This window comes from Teleopsis dalmanni, chromosome X, assembly GCF_002237135.1.
Source record: "Teleopsis dalmanni isolate 2A chromosome X, ASM223713v2, whole genome shotgun sequence".
NCBI classification, from domain to species: Eukaryota; Metazoa; Arthropoda; class Insecta; order Diptera; family Diopsidae; genus Teleopsis; species Teleopsis dalmanni.
Window position 1 is genome coordinate 76,023,569 of NC_051848.1, and position 21,378 is coordinate 76,044,946.

Below are 21,378 nucleotides of genomic sequence, written 5' to 3' on the forward strand. Positions count from 1 at the left end.
ATCGTATTATTTTTCGTATTGTTTTAAAATTTTTCTCATAGCTTTTATTTTTGGTTTTGATTCCAAAAAGCGAAAAGCAAAAAACAAAAAACATTTGACTTGTGGCAGGGCAGAAAAAGTCAATGTTTAAATAAATAATTGCGCGAAGGAGATCGTAGCTGTCAAAACTGTCTTTTCACTAATCTGACACCTGTGTGCACACAATGTATTTGATTGATTGTTATTGTTCCAAAAGAAAATAAACAAGAATTTTAATTCATCGAATTATCGATAATTGTTTACATTTCGTTTGCAACCATCCTGCGTACTATAAAAACCACTACGATTAACAGAAACTATAGCTTTTGTTTGACAAGTTTCACTTTTAAGGATCCATTTTCAAGTGCATTTTCAAGTCAGGGTGTAGGGCAAGTTAGCAGTCAAGTTCCTTATTATTAATTAAATTTATAATTAATTTTAATGTTAAGTCACAAATAAATAAATAAATATAAATAAAAAAGGAAGAAGAAAAACATTTGTAATTAAAAATATTTATTTTAAAATTTACTCAGTTTATTAAATAAACAATCTGTGTTGTTAGTGAAAAGTGTGAAATGCAAACCATATGGCATGTGATTAAATTTTTTGTCTCCAGTTTAAATATCTTTACGTGTTTAAAACTAAAATTTATGAATAATATATGCAGATCACAACATTGTGTTCATTATAAAATAATTACTATCATTTAAACGGAAAATGTAATATAAAATTATTTTGCTGAATCTATTTGTTTATCAAAAAAACACAAAGAATGAATAAAACTAAACAATTTAATTTTATTGTTATTAACAAAGTTCATTCACTTTAGTGTAGCATTATTAACGGACATTATTTAAATGAACAAAATTATTTACTTAATTACCGTAATTAAAGTAAAGAGCCTTTTCACGACTACACAAACCAAATCGTTCACTCCAATTAAATAATTCAAATTCGCAAAATGCTATATTTACATTTATAATCTTCGAATCTCATTAGCAGATTTCTGTATGGATTTGACTTAACAATGAGGAGTTTATTATTATTAGTGTAAACAGTATGGTAAAACTCCTTTCCTATTAAGAAAAAACTGGAACAAAAAAAAAAATTTAAGTAATGATTATTGTTCCTTATGACAGTTATATTCCGACCTAAGTACTACTTATAATATTAAATTTATAAGAATTACCATGACAATTACGAAAGTTAATTTTACACTAACTTATGTATGAGTTTAAATGCTAAAATGCTAAAATGACAGTTACAATTACAATTTTTAAACATTTGAATGTTCCTTTTTTTTAGTACTGATGTGCATTAAATATAGAATAACACATTTGATAATAAAATAGTTATCCCATAAGTATGTCTCATTTGAAACTGGAACTTTTAGTAGAAATAAGAAATATATAATTGTGCTGTACACACAATTTCTTCTAAATTTTTTTATTAATGTTAAAAAAAATCAGTTCCTTTTTGTTTAGCTATTTCAACAAATGTCAAGCACTCATTTCTTATTGATCACACTTGAGTAAAATTAAGGATTAAAATTAGTTCTTATAATAGTTTTCACACAGTTTACTGCAATTAGTCGATCAAAATTTTACTTAAGCCTTGCTGTTTTTAAAAAAGTGTTAAAGCCACAATATTTTTCTTCCGTCATTTTTTGGTATTTTTTCACAACAGTCATTTTATGCTTAATACTAGAACAATACTGTGTAGAGCAATAGTAAGAAATCTAACATATATGTAATTTGTGAATATCAAAATAAATGTTAAATTATTTATGAAAATGTTTCTTTTGCTTTTCCGCACATACACACACAACCAATCGGAGTTCATGTATACGATTTTTAATCTACAGAATTCATCAAGTGTAGCAAGCATTAAAAATTGATGCACCAAAATTAGTACTCAAAAATTGTTTAAGTATGGCATAGGTCATTGTGATTAATGCAAGCTGAAAAAGGCAGTTAAAAGATAGCTTGATATTTTAATCATTTGTCATAACGTTTATTTAATATCAATATGTAAAAGAGAATAAGTAGTATGAGATCTAAAGGTTTTAAAGTTTGCGTAGTCATCGATTTTGTTTAGATTAGGTTTTAATCATTGCCAAAAGAAAGTATATAAAATGCAAACAAAATATTTACTTTAAGAAAATTCTCAAAGTAAATATTATTTCAGTGCCTTCACTGAAGCAGCACAACAAAGTGTCGGTATTCCTCAACGTCAAAATAATCCGTGGATCACCGAACATACATGGAATCTTATAAAAGCGCGCAAAGGAGAAAAAGAAAAAGTTAACAGGGCAAGAACGCGCCAAACAAAGCAGCAGGCACAAGCCAACTACAGTATTGCCAACCGCAAAGTTAAACGCAGCGCTAGAGCCGATAAGCGCAGATGGCTCGACAATTTAGCAACAGAAGCTCAAAAAGCAAGCGAATCACATAGGCTCAAAGACCTACACAACATCACTAAAGCTATGGTGGGACGTAAACACAGGATTGCAAAGCCAATAAAAAATACCAGAGGCGAACTAGTACACTCTACCGAAGATCAGCTAAAAGTTTGGGAAGATCACTACAGAAATCTCCTAGCGGGAAACAACACCTATCCTCAGCAGGAACTATGTAGTAGACACCACGAACATGTTGCTCGCAACGATATAAACACAGATGTACCTAACATCAGTGAAATTGAGGCAGCAATAACTCAGCTTAAAGCAGGTAAGTCCGCTGGTCCGGACAATATTGCCCCCGAACTGCTCAAAGCAGACAAAATTTCAGCTGCTCAAATTATTCAACCAATTGTCAACAACTTCTGGTCCCAAGAGTCATTACCGCCTAATCTTAAAGACGGCATCATTATTAATATACCAAAGAAAGGTAACCTGATGGAATGCTCCAACTGGAGAGGCATAACTTTACTAAATGTAGCTTATAAAGTTATTGCTCAAATCTTACATAAACGTTTAACTTCGGCCGCTGAGCCTACACTACGAGCCGAGCAAGCAGGATTTAGGCATAATCGATCATGTGCCGACCACATAAACAGCCTTCGAATAATAGTCGAACAGTCTAGCGAATGGCGATCTCCCCTATACTTGCTGTTTATCGACTTTAAACGTGCATTCGATACACTTCTCCATACCACCATCTGGTATGCATTAGAGTGTAAAGGTATACCGAGTAAATTAATAAATTTAGTAAAAGGCTTGTACTCTGACGCGCACTGCTCAGTACTTCACGAAGGGCGTCTCAGCGGGCAAATCCAAATTAGGTCTGGCGTCCGACAAGGTTGCATTCTTTCACCTATACTATTTAATATAGTCTTAGATGTGGTTATGTCGGAAGCTATGAACACAAATCATGGCATATCATTCGGCCTTCATAACAAACTTACTGACCTCGATTACGCTGATGACATCTGTTTACTAACGCATAACTTTTCCCAGATGCAAATATCGTTAAACAACATCGCAAAGCGTGCATTGGCAGCTGGTCTGTCAATCAATATCAACAAAACCAAGTCTATGCGTCTCAATTCAAACTGCTTAACGAAGTTTCAACTAGATGGCTCCTACATCGAAGATGTACAAAGTTTCTGCTATCTGGGAAGCTACATTTCGAACAACGGCGGCAGTCGGCAAGACATACAGTACAGGCTATCGAAAGCGAAACAAGCGTTTGGAACCCTTAACAAAATCTGGCGTTCATCCAACATCACACAACGCACTAAGATACACCTGTACAATGCAAACGTAAAATCAACTTTACTATATGGTAGTGAGAGTTGGAACCTAACGGCAAGAGACGCACAACAGCTACAAGCCTTTGCCAATCGTTGTCTACGACGCATCCTTCATGTATTTTGGCCAGCAACCATAACCAATAATGAGCTCTGGTTTAGAACGAATCAGCCTCTTATAACTGATGAAATAATGATGCGCAAATACAAATGGCTTGGCCACACGTTAAGAAAACCCGCTGATGATATCGCAAGAAATGTCTTAGATTTCAACCCTCAAGGCAGTAGAAGACCAGGGCGTCCGCGCAACACTTGGAAACGACAAACTGAAGCCGAATTAAGAAATGCTGGAAAGAGCTGGAGTGAAACAAAACGTCTTGCATTAGATAGAGTTCAATGGAAACTATTTGTTACGGCCCTCTGTTCCACCTAGGAATAAAAGGATTAAATAATAATAATAATAATAATAATAATAATAATAATAAAATATTATTTAATATTTTATAAATATAAACAAAATAAGAAAGCTTCATAATACTAATATAAAAGAAAAACAATTGTTTGACATTCCATATAACATATTTACAATATTTTCATAATAATCATTCAGTTTTAAATATTTGTTAAACAACTTTTCAAGACACGTTTAATTCTTTTTTATTATATTATTATTCTTTTTTTTTTCACATTTATATAATTTTGCTAATAAAGCTAATCATATTAACAAACTTAACTCATTATCTGTCGGGCGAGCCCTGTTTTATATTACGAAATCATCAAATTCATCGAATTCATCGATGTCGTCTTAGTCATGTCTTTGAGGGCTACTTTCGCTTCGATATGTGGGTTCAAATAATTTCACTGTTATTGTTTTAATATTATTTTCTATACTATTTTTCATTGACATAAATTTTTGCATATAATGCGGGATCAAAAAATACACCAACGTCCTCAACGTGAAATAGTTTTTTTGTACTTTCGGCATATGTACACTTTTGTTGACTTCTTCAGTTCCCCAGTTCCTCAGTTCCTTAGTATAGATGAGCTATACTAAGAGACACATATTATGGTCGTTTGTTTTGTTTTGTTTATATTTTACAAGGCAGAAACAAGCTGCTCTTCAAGACTCTATGCGCACTGCGCAGTGCTTTGTAAGTTGGATCGCTGGGCTGTGCTGCGCGCGGCACTTTTGCGCTTGGTTTGTTAGACGACGCGTTTTGGTTCATCATTTCTAAATATAACACCCATTTACCATATAGTTTTTCTCTTGCTTTGTGCTTATTGCTTTGTATTTTCTACTTTATGTTTTTATTTTTGTTTTACCTTTTATTTTGCCTTTATATATACATACGTACAAATGCTAATATTTGTGTTCTTCGTGTAAAATTTTTGTTTTGTATACGTTTTATTGGCAGTGGCAATATTTTGTTTTATTTTTTATATAATTAAAATAGATTGCAGTTTTTAATATATTTACAAACTATATTGACAGGTATGAATGAAAATATTTCAATACAATTTACCGAAATTCAAATAAAATGCTAAATGTTCCACACACTCTCTATGGGTATGGGAACTCTCATACCCCACTCTGACGGAAGTAAGAAAATATATCCCACCAATTTATCTTATAAATAAAACTCAACAACTAATCATGTTTTAAAAATAAAAATTAATAGCACTTGTTTCTCACGTAACGTGATCAACACCAAATCTAGTATTGAAATAGTTCTCTAAATTCTTATATCGAATGGTAAATCTAGATTTGCACTCGATCTACCATTTTTTGCTCGAATTTTGTGGCACAATCGAACATGTTCAGGGTAATCTCTAAATACTCTTGTCAAATAATATAAAACAGCTGTTATTTTTAGAGTAATTTTACTAATATGGCGTAGTATCTAGAGTGTTATAAATTAAATATCGAATGTTATAAATTTCGCTTTCGTTTAACCAATCGAAAATGAAATGAAAACTATACTTAGGCCAAGTGCGAATTCGAGTAAATTAAGGTAAAGTAAATTGAAATTTCCTAGGGATTTTTTGCACTGCACTTAACATATGTAAATATTCAATTATTGCAGTTATTTATTATTTTTGGTCAAAAGTTTTCAAAATTTCTTTATTTATTTATTAAACATCTTATAAAATATTCACAATGGTAACACGTAATTCACCTAATTTTTATTTAATGTACTCTATTCGAAATTCTGGTAAATACCAATATTCGCTGCCATACCGACATTATATACTATTTCTCTCAATTTACCATCAATTTACTCTAACTCGGGTCAATCTCGGGTTAAAAAGTCAGACTAGATTAGCCAATCCAAAACGATATAAGTCAAAGCCTGGTACAAATGTAAACGATTTAACCAATTATGTTATATTTACTTACTTCCTGTTTTTAATATTAAAAGTAGTCACTTTCTTACAAATAAATTTAGGCTAAGATATATCAATTTTCTAAATTCTTTCTAAATGTGATTGAAATGTAATAAAAACATTTTGTAGCCTTACATATGAATACCTTTTGCGTACATGTACATATATTTGTATTAAATAGATGACTGTCAGAATATTAATTGTTTTTATATAAAATAAAAACTGAAATTGCGATATAAACATATATTACTATAGATAAACATAATGCAATCAATGTTCAAGAAGTATTCGTAATTTGTATTTTAAACGGCGGGGACTTGAAATATCTTAAATAACTATTTTCTTACATTAGTACCACTGTTAATAGCTTTAATAGGGATGTTCTTGATATACTTGATATATATAAAACAAATTTTTTCCTTTTCCGATATACATATATTAACTACATATGGTAGTTTAAACTTTATGATAAAATTGTATAACCTCCTTATACTGAATGTTACAAAAAAAAACTACTAGTAGTCGTCAGTCATATCGTTTTTAAAAATGGTGTTATTGTTACTACCAGTAATATATGAAAACATAATACTTCGACCGATGTCTAAGTGTACGCAGATCTGCTTTACCTCTACCGAAACCACTGAATTATAAAAAACTGAATACAAAACTATAAACGAGAAGTAAATTTTGTTATCTTTATGTATTCTTTTCGAAAGGTGAATTCATCTATAAAATCCAATTGAATCTTAAGCAAATTAAAGGTGTTAGTAACTTTAAGCTATCTGACTAACTTTATTAATGAAATAAATACGCAATTGTTCATAATGATACTTGTATTTATATACATTATGCCTTGGACGAACTGCATTACTTTTTGAATTGATATGATCAACATATCAATTTTTTTACATGAGAACACACTAGATGATTTCCACAGCTTGAATTGCATTTATACGAACTGTGCATAAATTTGTATATGTGTAAAAGACATGTATGTTAAAAGAAAATAAAAGACAAAATTTGTGTATGTGTATTTTTTTAATCACCTATTTGAACCGCTGCTAGACCTGTTGAACATTGGAATCCCCCTTTTTTTCATAAGAGTATTACGAACACGAGTTACTAAACCATTGCTCTAATCATGACCAGAACAAACAGGTATAGAATAAAATAACATATTCCGGTACTTAAATAGAATGCCTCTGTATAAACGTATTCAATGTTGCGCCTAACATAGTCGACGTCGACAACCGTTGGCTAACATTATATAGCACGGCTTGGAGCCATGCTCGGCCTGCCCTGTCGAAACTTCTATAACTCATGTCGATCGGTACTCGAAAAAAAGACAGTAGAGCACCTGTTGTACTATGTTTAGGCTTATTCAGAACTAAGCATAAACTATTGACTGCTCCATTGTTAAACACATTTGAATGTGTTCAATGAGTTTCACAAAAGAAGTGGATTCGATTCTGCTACTACTTCACCTTACTTTTCAAACAGAAAAAAAATTTCATGTACAGATATATACTCGATACTTCTTCTTTAATTCAAAATATTTTAACATAAGTATTATGCCTTAAATCTAGAGAAATCGATTGGAGTTACCTGAAAAATAAAGAATACAACAATGACTTGATAGTCTTCTCTCGAAGATGTTGAATTTATATAAATTTGCCTTCTAGCTTAAAACTATTTACAATTCAAAAATGAAAATATAAAGAACTCAAATTAATCGCTTATCGCTTTTAAATTTTAATAGAAAGTATCAAATTGGTTTATAATTAGTTTTCTGTATTTCAAAGCACTAATAATGTATGGTAGTTAATCAATCTTTTCCAATCGGTGTCATTTTTCTCATCAGGCACACTGATTACTTTCTCTTCCACTAAAGATTCACTAATTCAAAACAAACTTGTCTAAAAGGCCGTAATTTAGAACAACGGCGTAGGACACATTTTATGTATATATTCATACATTTTCAACATCTGATCGTCGTCGTCTTTTTTATATTAGTGTGTACCTAATTATCTACTTGTTGATGGTATTCCATGAATTATAATAGATATAACTACAATATAACACACAGTTTATAAATTAATTAACCTGTTAAGTTAATAGTGTTTACAGAAAAATTTTTAAGTATGGTATGTCAAATTTTCCGTTTTCCAGTACATTTCCGAATTCTGTCTGCATCATCGTAGCCTGGGTGAAAGTATCATGATCTTCGTATAGTCATCATTGACATCACTACTCTCATTTAAATTTTATTTATAATTTCATTTAAATGTTATGTCCTTTCTATTTTTAATCAATTTTTTTTTTCTCGAAAAATTCTTTATTGATTCTATCAGTGCCACAATTTAATTAAAGCTTAAAAAATGGCCACAACTTCCGAAGGCAATATCAATTGTGAATAATAAATGCGCAAAATTGCGGAAAATAATAAATAAAACAGAAGCCAATATCGAAAACAAAAAGTTATAAAAAATATTATTGTTGTAACGTAATAAAAGGACAATTAATAAAATGGGCTTACGCGCTAAACCTGTCAACACGAATAGCAGAAACGGCGCCGGCGTTACCAATAATACCCATAATTTTTTGAAGGGTAAAGCTAATAGCGGCAATTGTTGCAATCCCAATGAGAAATGCTTGAACGCAAGCAGTGTTGGTGGTAAATTAAAAAAAAAGAGCCTAAATGCTGAAGTACTTAATTCAGCGACGAAAACAGCAACGGCGGCAATGACAGTCGTGTCAACGACGGCAGGAGCAAAAGATGACAACGAGCAAATGTGCACTAAAGTGGTACTAAATAATGACAGCTGTTGGTCAGCGAGCAACAACTTCACCACCTCCACTACCAGCATTAAAGTTAGAGCAACGTTTCGCAGTAGTTCAACCTCAGCGATAATTACACCAACGCAACCAACCTACATGCGTCCACAAACTTTGAATGTGCATAATCCACGCGAAATGCCATCAGAGCACACGCAATTATTTTTTGGGTATGTTTCTTTTTGTTATATTTTTGTTTAATTATTTATAAACTTTTTATACACACATTCAGTTCTAAATTATTTCGACATGTTTTGGCTATAATTTTTATTTTAATTTTAATTTTAATTTTAATACACATAATTTATTGTTTATTGTAAAATTTATTTTGTGTTGGAAAAATTGTTGAGTTGTTGAGTTTTTTGCTGTGTATGTTTTTCGTTTTTTTTTTTGTTGTTTTTTCATTGTCGTCCGTCGTTGCATTGTCGGTGGCGTTGCGGCACCGCTGCGGCACTGTGACGGGTGCGAGCGTGCGGTAAAGAGCATTGTGTTTTGTAATCGCTATTTTAAAATTCATTTTTGTTGCTGATGTTGTTGGCTGGCATTGTCGCAGAGGTTAATATTTTTTTTTTGTTTTTTTTTTTATTCTTTTTGTTTTTTGCGCGATGAGGCAGTGTTGTTATTATTTCTTCTTGTTGTTATAATTGTTATTGTTGTTGTTATTTCTTTCATATTATTAAATGTGCTTTCATTTGTTTCATTTGTTGTCACACAGTGCAAAGACACTGCGTGCATATTCATTGAACTTGATCTTTAACGAACGCGCATTTTGTTAAAATTATTTAAATAAATTTTTATATTTGTAAAAAAAAACAAAACAAAAACAAAAACAAAAACAAAACTGAAAACAAAAATAAAGAATGAAACTTCTCCAACTTGATAATTGTGGCTTTCGAGTCACTCTTGAATCTTAATATATAATTTAGCAGCCTAGCGCAGCCCTAAGAATTTTGCGACGTCGGGGGTATGAGTGACATTTTTCGAAGTGTGCTTTATGCACTGAAAGAGGTTAAAAATTTATTTATTGCAAAGTATTGTTTAAAAAAAAATTATTATTTTTCTTATTATTTTTTTTTCATATCCGGCATTTTTCAGCATTGGAGTTCATCTACTGCGTGTATGCCTGTATTTAAAATATCGAAGGTATAGGCACAATCGGTTTAATTTGAAATTTGATTATTATCAAATCGAATCAAAATAAATAGATATATCAAAAGTATCTAGTAGAATATATATTTTAAATGTGACTTCGATCTATATGGTTTATATGAGATAAATTTCGATTGAAAGTCTAGTTTTTTTACGCATTAGAATTTCCGTGAAAAAAAATTATTGAGAAATTATCGTCATTAGTTGTTTCCAAATACTCAATTTATGGAATGCCTTAAGACAAAATTCTGTCTTTGACAATTCTATATAACGCATAACGCATAACTAAAATCATAAATGAGGCTATCAAACTAAACAAGTAACGAATAACGAATACCCAATTCAAGAGATGTCCAAAGACAAAATCCTGTCATTGACTGACTATTCAATATCACGAATGCATAACAAAAATCATAAATGAAACTACGAGATTAAATAAATATGCAATATATAGGGAAAAGGGATAGTAGACGTCCAATATAACGAATATCCAAAGGCAAAACCCTGTCATTGACTGACTATTCTATATAGAGAATGCATAACAAAAATCGTAAATGAAGTGCAATGAGATTAAACAAATATGAAATGTAGGGAAAAGAGAAAGTAAACGTACAATATAACTAATATCCAAAGATAAAACCCTGTCATTGACTGACTATTCTATATAATGAATGCGTAACAAAAGTCATAAATGAAGCAACGACATTAAACAAGTAGAGAATAAAGGGAAAATAGAGTAGACGTCCAATATAACGAATACCCAATATAACGAATATACAAAGGCAAAATTTTATTGTTAACTGACTATTCTATATAACGAATACATATGTTAACAAAATTCATAAATGAGGCTACGATACTAAACAAATGTGGAATATAGTGAACAGGGAACAAATCTCTCGTTTACTATTCCATATAATGAATGCGTAATTGATGATATAGAGTAGTAGTTAATGCTGTAATTCAGTACTTAACTGACTATTCTATATAACAAATACATAACAAAATGTATAAATGAAGCTACGATACTAAACAAATGTGGAATATAATGAACAGGGAATAAATCTCTCGGTTACTATTCCATATAATGTAAGCGTAATTGAATATAATAAGGAGTAGGCAATGTTGTAATTCAGTACTTAAGACTTCTTTATAATGGGTTACAAGTTAATAATATACATTATACTAAAATCATAATTTTTAAAAACCTACAGAAAGAATTATCAGAGAAAAAATTAAAACTAAAACACTGAGCCCTACATTTTTTTTTAAATGTACTCATTAGATTTAACGAATGAGCTAAGCAAAAAATCGCTTGTTAAATTGGACGTTTACTACAATGTGTTTGGATCGACCTTGGTCAACATTATCGGTTTTTGTTTGGGTTACTATACTTTCTTTGTGTTTACACTAAATAAGTGTATGGTTTATGATGAATATATATATGATGTCATGCCAGCTTTCTTTATCAAACAAAAGGCTATTGCATTTTTATATTTATATTTCTAACTCTTTGCTAATTTATAAAAAATTTTGTTATCAAAACTACATCCAAAAACTAAAATTAAATATTGGTATTTGATTTCAATTTATTAATATTCACTTACCACTAGTTTACTTCTCTTATATATGGTATCCATGTCTTATTGTCAATTTAAACATCTATCTTTTTGACGATTATATTCCAACTAAAAATAAAAACTTAACTTTTCCTCTATATATTATTTTAAAATTAGGAAATATGATGGTTGAAAGATTAAATAACCGTAGCTAATATTATTTTGTAATTGTTACTTAAAAAATGACGAATAATTTCAGTTCCGGCAGCAGTCACTTTTGTATATACATTGTTTTTAGCAATAAGAGTGTCTTCTAATTGCAGTTTTGCAATGAATCGCTCACAATATTTACATTCAATTGCTTTTACAAATTAAATTTTATAATATTTCAGTTTTATATGTAATATTTAAAAATACGTATTATTTAATTTAAATGTCTGAATGCAGTTCCCTATGCATTTTAATCGCACAAGTCACTTTGTTGCAACTAAAACGCAAGCAATGATTCAGTGCTTTTGTAATCGACATAATTTAAAAACGTTAATTGCCTCAAGTCAGTTAGTAATAAAACTGTGCAATCTATCTTCTTTTTGTATATTTCCTTAAAGTCATTATCAATTTCTAGTTTCCGTAAAGACCGTCAATTATATTATCATATGATACATTTTATTGGTAGTGATGTGCATTGCGAAATTCTTTCTTTGTTATGCCATTAACTATGCATGATATATAGGGTCTTAAACTTAATCAGTTATTTACAAACTTCTTTGTAACATAATGATTTATTAACCTAGTTCTCTAAATAGTTCTCTAAATAAACAATGACAATAGTACTACGGCCAAAAGAGTTCTATTGTACCAGATTCACTTTGAATTACACAAACCCCTTTAAAGTTTTTTATATAAAGTCCAGCACGAAATCTAGAGAAGAGCTCTTAATATGTACTAGTGACAGAAATTCCACATGAAACAAGTTTCATCTGTGTATTGTTACAGATGGACAATCACAAAGAATATGTATGATTGTTTCCTCATCTTTAAGGCATTATCCGCATTTCGAATTAGCAGATAATTGAAGTTTAGGTGATATTTGAACAACCTTTTAAATTACCTTTAGAGAATTTAAGAATATTTTTGCTGGAGTACAGTTTGATCAGTGCTTTGCACTCTCTAAATTCTGGAAAGTCTTCTCAGTACACCAGCCGCATATGATTCTCCCTCCTTGATTATTTGTTTTCTACTGGCCCAGTTTAACCCACAAAAGGGTTGAGGATCTGTAAAAGCAGTTTTTAATGTAGTTCTGTCTAGCTTATCAACTTGTTCACTTTACAAAAATCCCCTGTGACCCGGAACTTAGTAAAAACTTACCTTATTCCGAGCTGCAAGTAACTGTAGATGCTCATAACACTCAAGAATCTGTTTCGACTTGAAAGTCCAAGAAATCAGAGTTTTAAAATCAGCCTGGCTGTCAGAATAAATAACATACAATAATAATATATTAACATATTGATTGATGATACCAAATGTCAAAACAAGTTTAAACAAACTTAATTAGTCCTCATGGAAGGTCTAAACAAGATTTTGTCGTATGTAAACAGAAATTACTCTAGATTGTAGACCTGCTCGTTTCTAGAAATTGAAACCTGAAGGCAATAATTGTTTTGGCTCACATTGTATTTGTAAGGTCAGTTACTTGTCAGGCATAAAAAAGTTCACTCCCATGTGTACTGTAACTATAGCTACCCAATACCTCATGTCCTTAGAAATATATTAATCAAACAGTAATAACAGAGTGTGTACTGTCTTATTACTTCAATTTAATATAAATTTACAGTAGTTAATGTTTGACTTAATAGATTTAACCAGATATTTTAAATATTAATTCGGTGAGTTCGAATAGATTTCATCAAATTTTTAAAACAATCAGTTGTATTGAAGTTTTTTCACGTGTCTTTATAGAGTTTATAGAGCACTGATATAGTAAGCATAAACACACATTGAATGCTAAAAGTTCTCTGTGACAATATACTACATTGACAGATCTCTTCGCTATAATGGAAAAAAGAGTCAACCTTTTTCAACAAATAAAGGAGTTTTACAAGTCTGTGAACTGTCATCTCTTTGTCTCTCTTTTTTATCTAGATATGGTTGTATATGGTTATGCTTAATGAAAACTAAAAGGCTTTACATCGCATCTATTTCTGGTTCTAGAAGATTTAAAGTATCAGAACGTTATTTGTCTACTCATAGCGATGAACAAATAAAAGTATTTTGATTTTGTTCCTGAAGGGAATAATTCTTTCCTGGAATTAAAAAGAAAATGACCATACGCCATAAGTACCATTAGTAAACTGATTTCGTTCCTGAAGGAAATAATTCTTTCCTGGAATAAAAGAGAAAATGACCATAAGCCATAAGTACCACAAGTATGATTTCGGAAATAATTCTTTCCTGGAACAAAAGAGAAAATTGCCATACGCTCTGTATGGAGTTTTCTAATATCGCAAATATGACACAACATGAAGTGAATATAATTCTAAAAGAGAATGCCTAAAATGTATGTTTTTTTAAAAAACTATTTTCAAATAATAATTAAACGATTGACTGAATACTTTATTTTTTTGTTTAATGTAATCATTCGATTTAGTGAGTGGTGGAGAATGATATTGATGAATCACAATTACTATAGTGGCAATAACTTAGAGCACTTGCTGGCGACCGAGACAGAGGAAAGAAACTTCTTTCTGCTCTATAACCTTCTAGGAAAATTAAAATAATTAGGACTAAAAATTTTATTTTGGGCAATATGTATTCTCTGAGATTTTTTTTCTTACTGTGATAACGATCATTAGAAAGCTATGATATGCAAGGCAAAGGAGTTCCATTTTTATTCCATTATTAATATTTGATTGGATTTTCTTAAGTAAAATTATTTCGATTTCTCTTCATTCGCTTGATTCTCACAGGTTTTTTTTTAAATAATATATCGGATTTGGCTTTAGTTCTGCGCATAAAATACCAAATTCACTTAGGAAAACAAAACATCGAAGTGTTTTTATGTGTTCGGTATGTTGAGGTATTATTTTTAGAATCTTTATGAAAAAATCTCAAAATTTTTGTGTTCATAAATTCGGTCGCTGCTATTAACTGCTTTTGTTTGAGTTTCCAAAATGTCACCAACGCACAAACCAAACCACAAACCGCAAATCTCAAATCTGAAATCTAAAATCTGAAATCGCAAACTGCAAACAAACTAAAAATAAATGACGAGAAAAATGTTCGCAAGGTAAAAATATATAGAAAACGCTAATATTCATCTTTTGTTTTGGTTTGCGATCTTCATGCCAATGCAGCCACTCATTCAAATTTACAAGTAATCCATGTGGGAACTCATCAAGAACACATAAATCAATTGAATTGAAATGTTGAAATGCTGAAATGCCAAAGAACTTATATAAATTTGTGCTCACCCATACTGATATATCGACTGGCTATCAGTAAACAGTAAATATTTTATAAAATAGTAGTAAAGTAATTCATGACATCATAGATACAAGTTTAAACGATGTCGTCGTCGCTGTTGCCCGACTGCTTTCTCTTTTGACTATACCGCACTTTAAGCTCTTCTATAAAACACAAAAAAAAAAACAAAAAGAATGAATTGTTAACTATGATTTAATCAGTTAAATTATTTTCATCGTAATATTTAAAAATAAAGTTTATTTATTGTTTTAAAGGAAAATATTGTATACTTGTAACTGAACAACAAAGTAAGCTGGTCTCGTCAGTCAGTCATTTGAAACACGTCGCTGCAGCGGTTGAAGTTGTCGGAATAATTAACGATTTAAAAGTTATTGACGTTATTTAATTCGATTCAATTTTTTTGTTATTAATTTTTAATTGAATTAACAAAATTAACTTAAACAAAATAATTCAAAAAGTGCTCACAGGTCCGTGACTTTAAACAGGCTTCGAAAGTGATACATATATTGTCTAATAAGTAAAAAAGAACGTGATGCTTCGACGTTTTGAAAACTAAAACTTAACACATCAAAAAAAACTTAATACTTATCAAAAAAAATCGGTCCACGAAAATATCAAAACATTGATTTTATATAGGTTAAAGGTGGGTAGTATCTTAACATCTTAAGTAATCTATTGTCGAAAGGTTGCAGTAATCAAATATAACTTAACAAAATTGGCCTTATGATAATCAATCTATGTTAGAGGTGAGTAGCACCTTCGGAATGGAATACCAAGATAACTGGCAGTTTTTTGTCAAAGGGTTGGCAGTTTATTATAAATAAAGCCTTTTAAATAAATTGATCCATTAAGATATAGGAATTGAATCTCATTTAGAGGTGAGGAGTAAGTTCTGAATACAATTACAACTTCATCCCTTTAGGCCGTTTTTTAGTTAAAAAGGTTGAAGGTTATTACAAATAAATTTTTTTTAAAAAATTGATCTATTAAGATATAAGAGTTGAATGTTGTTTAGAGATGGGGAGTGTGTTCTGCCAACTTCATCGTTTGAAGCGCTTTTTTGCTAAAGGATTGGAATACGTTGCAAATAAGACTGTTTAGGAAAAATTATTTAGAACCTTAAGAATGTAATACCAATAATATCGCCTTTGATGCATTTTTGTCAAAAATTACAATTATTTAAAACTAAAGCTTTTTAAGAAAATAAGTCCATCAATGTATGGAAATTCTGAATATAACACCAACTTTATCGCTTTAGACCCTCTTTTGTTTTCGGGAAAATTGGTCTACAAAGATTTGAATATCAAGCAATTTTAAAAGTGTTTGATATATTCAGAGTGGAATACCAATTACATCGTATTTGATATATTTTCGTTAAAATGTTACAGTTACTCATAAATGAAACTTATAAAAAAATTGAACCAAGAAGATATAAATATTAATCTAGAGTACTGGTTGGTGATATCTTCAGCATAGAATACCAATATCTTCCTCAAAATCTTGTTATAAAAAATTTTATAACAATTCAAAAATAAACAATACTTTTATATAAAACTATTATTACTAACTAACTATTATAGTATGAGTAAGCATTAATAGTTATTACTCAGTAAAACCAATAACAATATTTTTTAAAAACATATGTACTTTAATCCTATCTTCGTTTCTTATCGTAAAGAAATTATACAAGAAGTGGTGCTACTAGCTGCGAAGTGATAAAGTATTTAACAAAAAAAAAAAAGACAAGAAACTAGGAGTGCCTGTCACATCTATTTTGTTATTGATCAAATCAATTCAATAGATAACTAACTTATCTGATATTATTTTTGAATTATTTTATTAATTCAAATTGAATAAAATCTTAAAGCTTGCTGAAAAAGCTGAAAATTGTCTTCAGACCCTTCAGTTCTAGACAGACCCCCCTTCTTCTGGTAATGCGGGTGCTATTGTAATCCAACTTTTACAAAATTTCGTATAGTTTTAAAGTATTTAGTATTTTGGGTTTCTCTGCACTTTTAATCTTTTTTAATCAAAAACAAAAATTAAAATGACAGTCCCTTTCCTCTTGACATACTCGTCAATTATTATCTTTGTACAATCAATCGCTGAGTTAGATTGTGTGTGATGATATAACTTAATTTGTTTAACTATATTTACTTTTTAAAATGATATATAAATAAACAACTGTAAATTTGAAATCAATTTTAACAAATCGCAATAAGTTGTGAAACTATTTTATATCATTAATACCGAATACTTTTACTAATAACATATATGCTGCCATTTATATAATATGGTTTGCGTTAAATCTAAAGCAGTGCCCATAAATCTGATCTTTACATTACTGATTTTTAATTCATTTACAATATTAGTTTACAAGTGTGTAAATTATGAAGATTTGTATATAAACTCAAGTATTCAAAAATCAAAATTATAAGATCGTTTCTTTAAAATGTATATATATATATGCCATAGTTTTATATGAATCATTATTTATTATGTATAATGCGCCTTTATTAATTATATATAATAATTGATAATAATTTATAATAATAATTTATAATAATAATAATTTTTAAGGAGCGCTGACTCTGTGCTTCAAATTTGGCAGGGCACGAATTCGATTCCTGATACTTGCAGTCTCAAAAAATTATTTACGATCAATTAAATACAATAATTGTTTCCAAGACTACTGATAATGGGTATTTAAAATAATATAAAAAAGGATTTTTGTTGTTGTAGTTCACTCCTTTTCGAAAACCTCTTTAATAATTTTTTATAAAATAATTATTATATAATAAAAAGATATTATATATATATTTAATAAATATATAAAGCAATGATTACAAATATCATAGGTTTTGTCAAAAGTTTTGTTTTTCTTATAGTTGGTCTACTTTATTAATTTTGTAAACTAATGCTTCTTTTCTATAGATATTATAATAGAGATTAAGAGTCTATAGAAAATAAGTCTGTTTTCCTAGTTTTTCTTTTTATTTAAATAAACTTACATGTAATAATTAAACTGAGTTTCTTGATTCAAAGGATTCTAACTTCGGAAGGTATTTCCTTAGTCTAAGAATCACATATGTTATGTGATGTATGGAAGATTAGAATCCACTATAAATATTTGCAGAGATGCAGGCTGTCAACAAATCGTTTGTCAAAAAAACCATAGTTAAAACTACACATTTTTTAGGTTTCTTAATAAAATTGATCTTTCTTTTCATTAAAGTTGATCCACTTGATTTGTTTTGTTAACTCATGCTCTTATTCTATTGTTATTGGTATAAGGATGAAGAGTTAATATACTTTACTAATAAAAGAATTTCTTCTATTCTTCTAGCCTCTTCTATTTAAACAAACTTGTATATAATAAATAAACACGGAATCTCTTTTCTAAGTACTCTAACTTCGGGAAGTATTTTTTTAGTCTAAAAAATGAAACCTAACGTATGGATGGGTGGAATTTAAAGTGTTAAATATTTACAGATATATAGGCTGTCAACATATGTAAAAAAACAACAATGTAGCTTAAGTCGTGTAGTAATTTTTAGTCCATATCCTTTATTTTTTGAATTTTGTCAAAAAAGGAAAAGGTAGTTCGCTCATGGGATTGTTGGATTTTGTGATTGTTGGGAAACGATTTATGATAGGAAAATATTGTTTTAGTAAAAGTTTTTGTAAGATAATTAGATATTGTTAAACATAATATCGTTTGATAGTAAATATAAGTGATTCCATATTAAAATTAAAAATAAAAATGACCTTTGCAATGGTATTGTGCCAAAATTTACGTTTTAATTTATTTATAACAAGCAAGAATGCAAGAGCCGCCAAATCAAATCAAATCAACCCAACCGATAAAACTGAAAGCGATATTTTTGTTCCATCTGACGAACAGTTGACAGTGAACAGTTGAGTGAGAAAGAATGTGCGTTATCGGAGTGAAGTACTCACCAAAAAGTAACTGCAAACTAAAAACTATATATTCCAGAATTGTGTATGTGAATTTATTAGAAGCACGTAGTTCATATTCAAAAATAAAAAACACTCTGTACAATATGTGAACGTTTAAAAAGAAATTCAAAAGATAAGATTATAAGTTATCGCTCTGGTGGGGCTCAGATATAGTACGAAGCGGTCGGTTTGACAGGCTTCGTTTTCCGCGCACTATTTCGTATTGGATATTTGTGGTCGCCGCCATGTATAGCAAATTGATGAGCATTTACCTTGCTGTTCGTTTAAGTTCATGTTATTTAGTATTAAATTTGTTATTTATGGTTTTAATTTTTGTATAACACAGAAAAAAGCACAACATACAGCTTTCCTTTTTTAGAACGGTGTAAAAAATTTTTATTCGAAACTTATTCATTTGCTTGTACACTCTTACATCGATTTCAGTTGTTGTTTACTTAAAATAAATTTATAAGTGATATCATACTCGTGTATCGCAAAAGAAACGTTCTGAAATAAATGTTGATGTCACGAGGCAGAGAGCCATAGCAACGACATACGTATATGTATTTTGAAAAGGTTATAGGCCACAACATAACTATCTTTCAAGCAAATAGTAAACAAACCCACTAATAATTTACTAACTAAATTAATACAAAAACAAAACGGCAAATAAAACAAAATATTAAAACGGTTTCGGCAACAGTTGCGACAGTGAGTACGACTAATACTGGAATCACGGTCAAAAGCACGGGTGTTAGTCCAGTTAAAATGGGTGGGTTTAGTTATACGCACTCATACGCATTTATAAATGTCGCCTTTAATTAGGATTTATAACAAAGTGGATAATTATTTGCACCATTAAGGACTTACGTGCACATACACATATGCGCTTGCCTATGTATTTCGCAGAGTATGTATTGACGCTGTATGCACGTAATTCGTATTTATAATTATTGAATCAATAAACCAATAAAAACATATCACTCTCAAACTCCAACATTAAACAGTTATCATATTCAAATTGGCTTTCGGAGGATCAATTTTACATATTGATAAATTACATGAATAATTTAAATGAAAACCATCAATCATATTTGTAAATCCATGCCATATTTAATTTTATTATGTGTATGTTACGTACTATTCAAATTCAATTTAATTACTAAAAGATAAAATCACGAGCATGTCAGTAATAAAACCCGGGCATTACATGTCAGCAGTTCCTTCTTCAGCAGTTCAATTAGCCGCATAGTGTCCATGCTAAAGAGGAGGGAGTTTTGTCTTAAGAACACTGGTCGCGCCTCGGAGAGAACAGCAGATAACAGTTGTTTTACTCACAGTACGACTAGTAAAAAAGTAACCAATTTCAAACACCATAAACAAGTGTGTTAATTTGTGTTGGTGCCAAAGTGTCTATGAAAAGTGAGTGTTTGTGAGCATCGCTGAATAGTGATTAGTGCTAACGAATTGGTGTTATATTCATTCCAAGCTAATCAAAGATAATAATGGAAGTAGTATGCGAAAATAATAAAAAAAGAAAATGTATTGTTGAATTAAATTGATTGTACGATTTTATTCATTTGAAAATTTCGCACAAACAAAACTATTTATGTGATGGTGGTCTAACAAACTATCGCGTTATACCTACATACATCTTTTAATATTTGTGTTCAGTATATTCACCAAATCAAATTTATATTGTATTGCCTATGGATCATACGTTTTTGTCTACAATTATGAGTCTATTATTTGCAGACGGTCAATCTATAGAAGTTGATACAGTTTTGCCTATTTGATAAACGTTTGTTCCCCTAAATCTAACTTTGAATGTAAGATTTCAATTATTACTCTCAATAACTATTTGGTCTCTTATTTCTAACTTTAACCGTAGAATCTCAAATATATCTCTGTGTAACTGTTTGGGCCTCTAAGTCTAACCTTGAGTACAGAATTTCAAATATTCCTCGTAATAACTGTTTGTTTCTCTAAATTAAACTTTGTGTGTAGGATCTCAAATATTTATCTTGGTAAATGTTTGGTCCCCTATGGCTAACTTTGAGTTTAGGATCTAAAATATTTCTCTTAATAACTGTTTGATTTTCTCACTCTAATTTTAAGTATTTGATCTGAAATATTTCTCTTAATAACTGTTTAGTTAGTAACTGTTTAGATCTAAAATATTTTTCTTAATTAATGTTCAGCCCTTAAATTTTAACATTAAATGTGGGATATAAAATAT

At 30.0% G+C, this 21,378-nt stretch overlaps 1 protein-coding gene across 5 annotated transcripts in view; it reads left to right on the forward strand.

The window, feature by feature from the left end:
- The window catches only part of LOC119687042, a 51,931-nt gene that overhangs the window by 17,375 nt on the left and 13,178 nt on the right, over positions 1 to 21,378 (forward strand). For 4 of the 5 annotated variants that reach the window (XM_038101186.1, XM_038101189.1, XM_038101187.1 and 1 more), the window contains exon 2: positions 8,505 to 9,158. The exons of the other annotated variant lie outside the window; for it this stretch is intronic. In XM_038101186.1, the coding sequence (XP_037957114.1) occupies positions 8,680 to 9,158 (479 nt within the window). In that variant the 5' untranslated portion in view covers positions 8,505 to 8,679. The remainder of the gene's footprint in view (positions 1 to 8,504; positions 9,159 to 21,378) is intronic. 5 annotated transcript variants of the gene reach the window in all.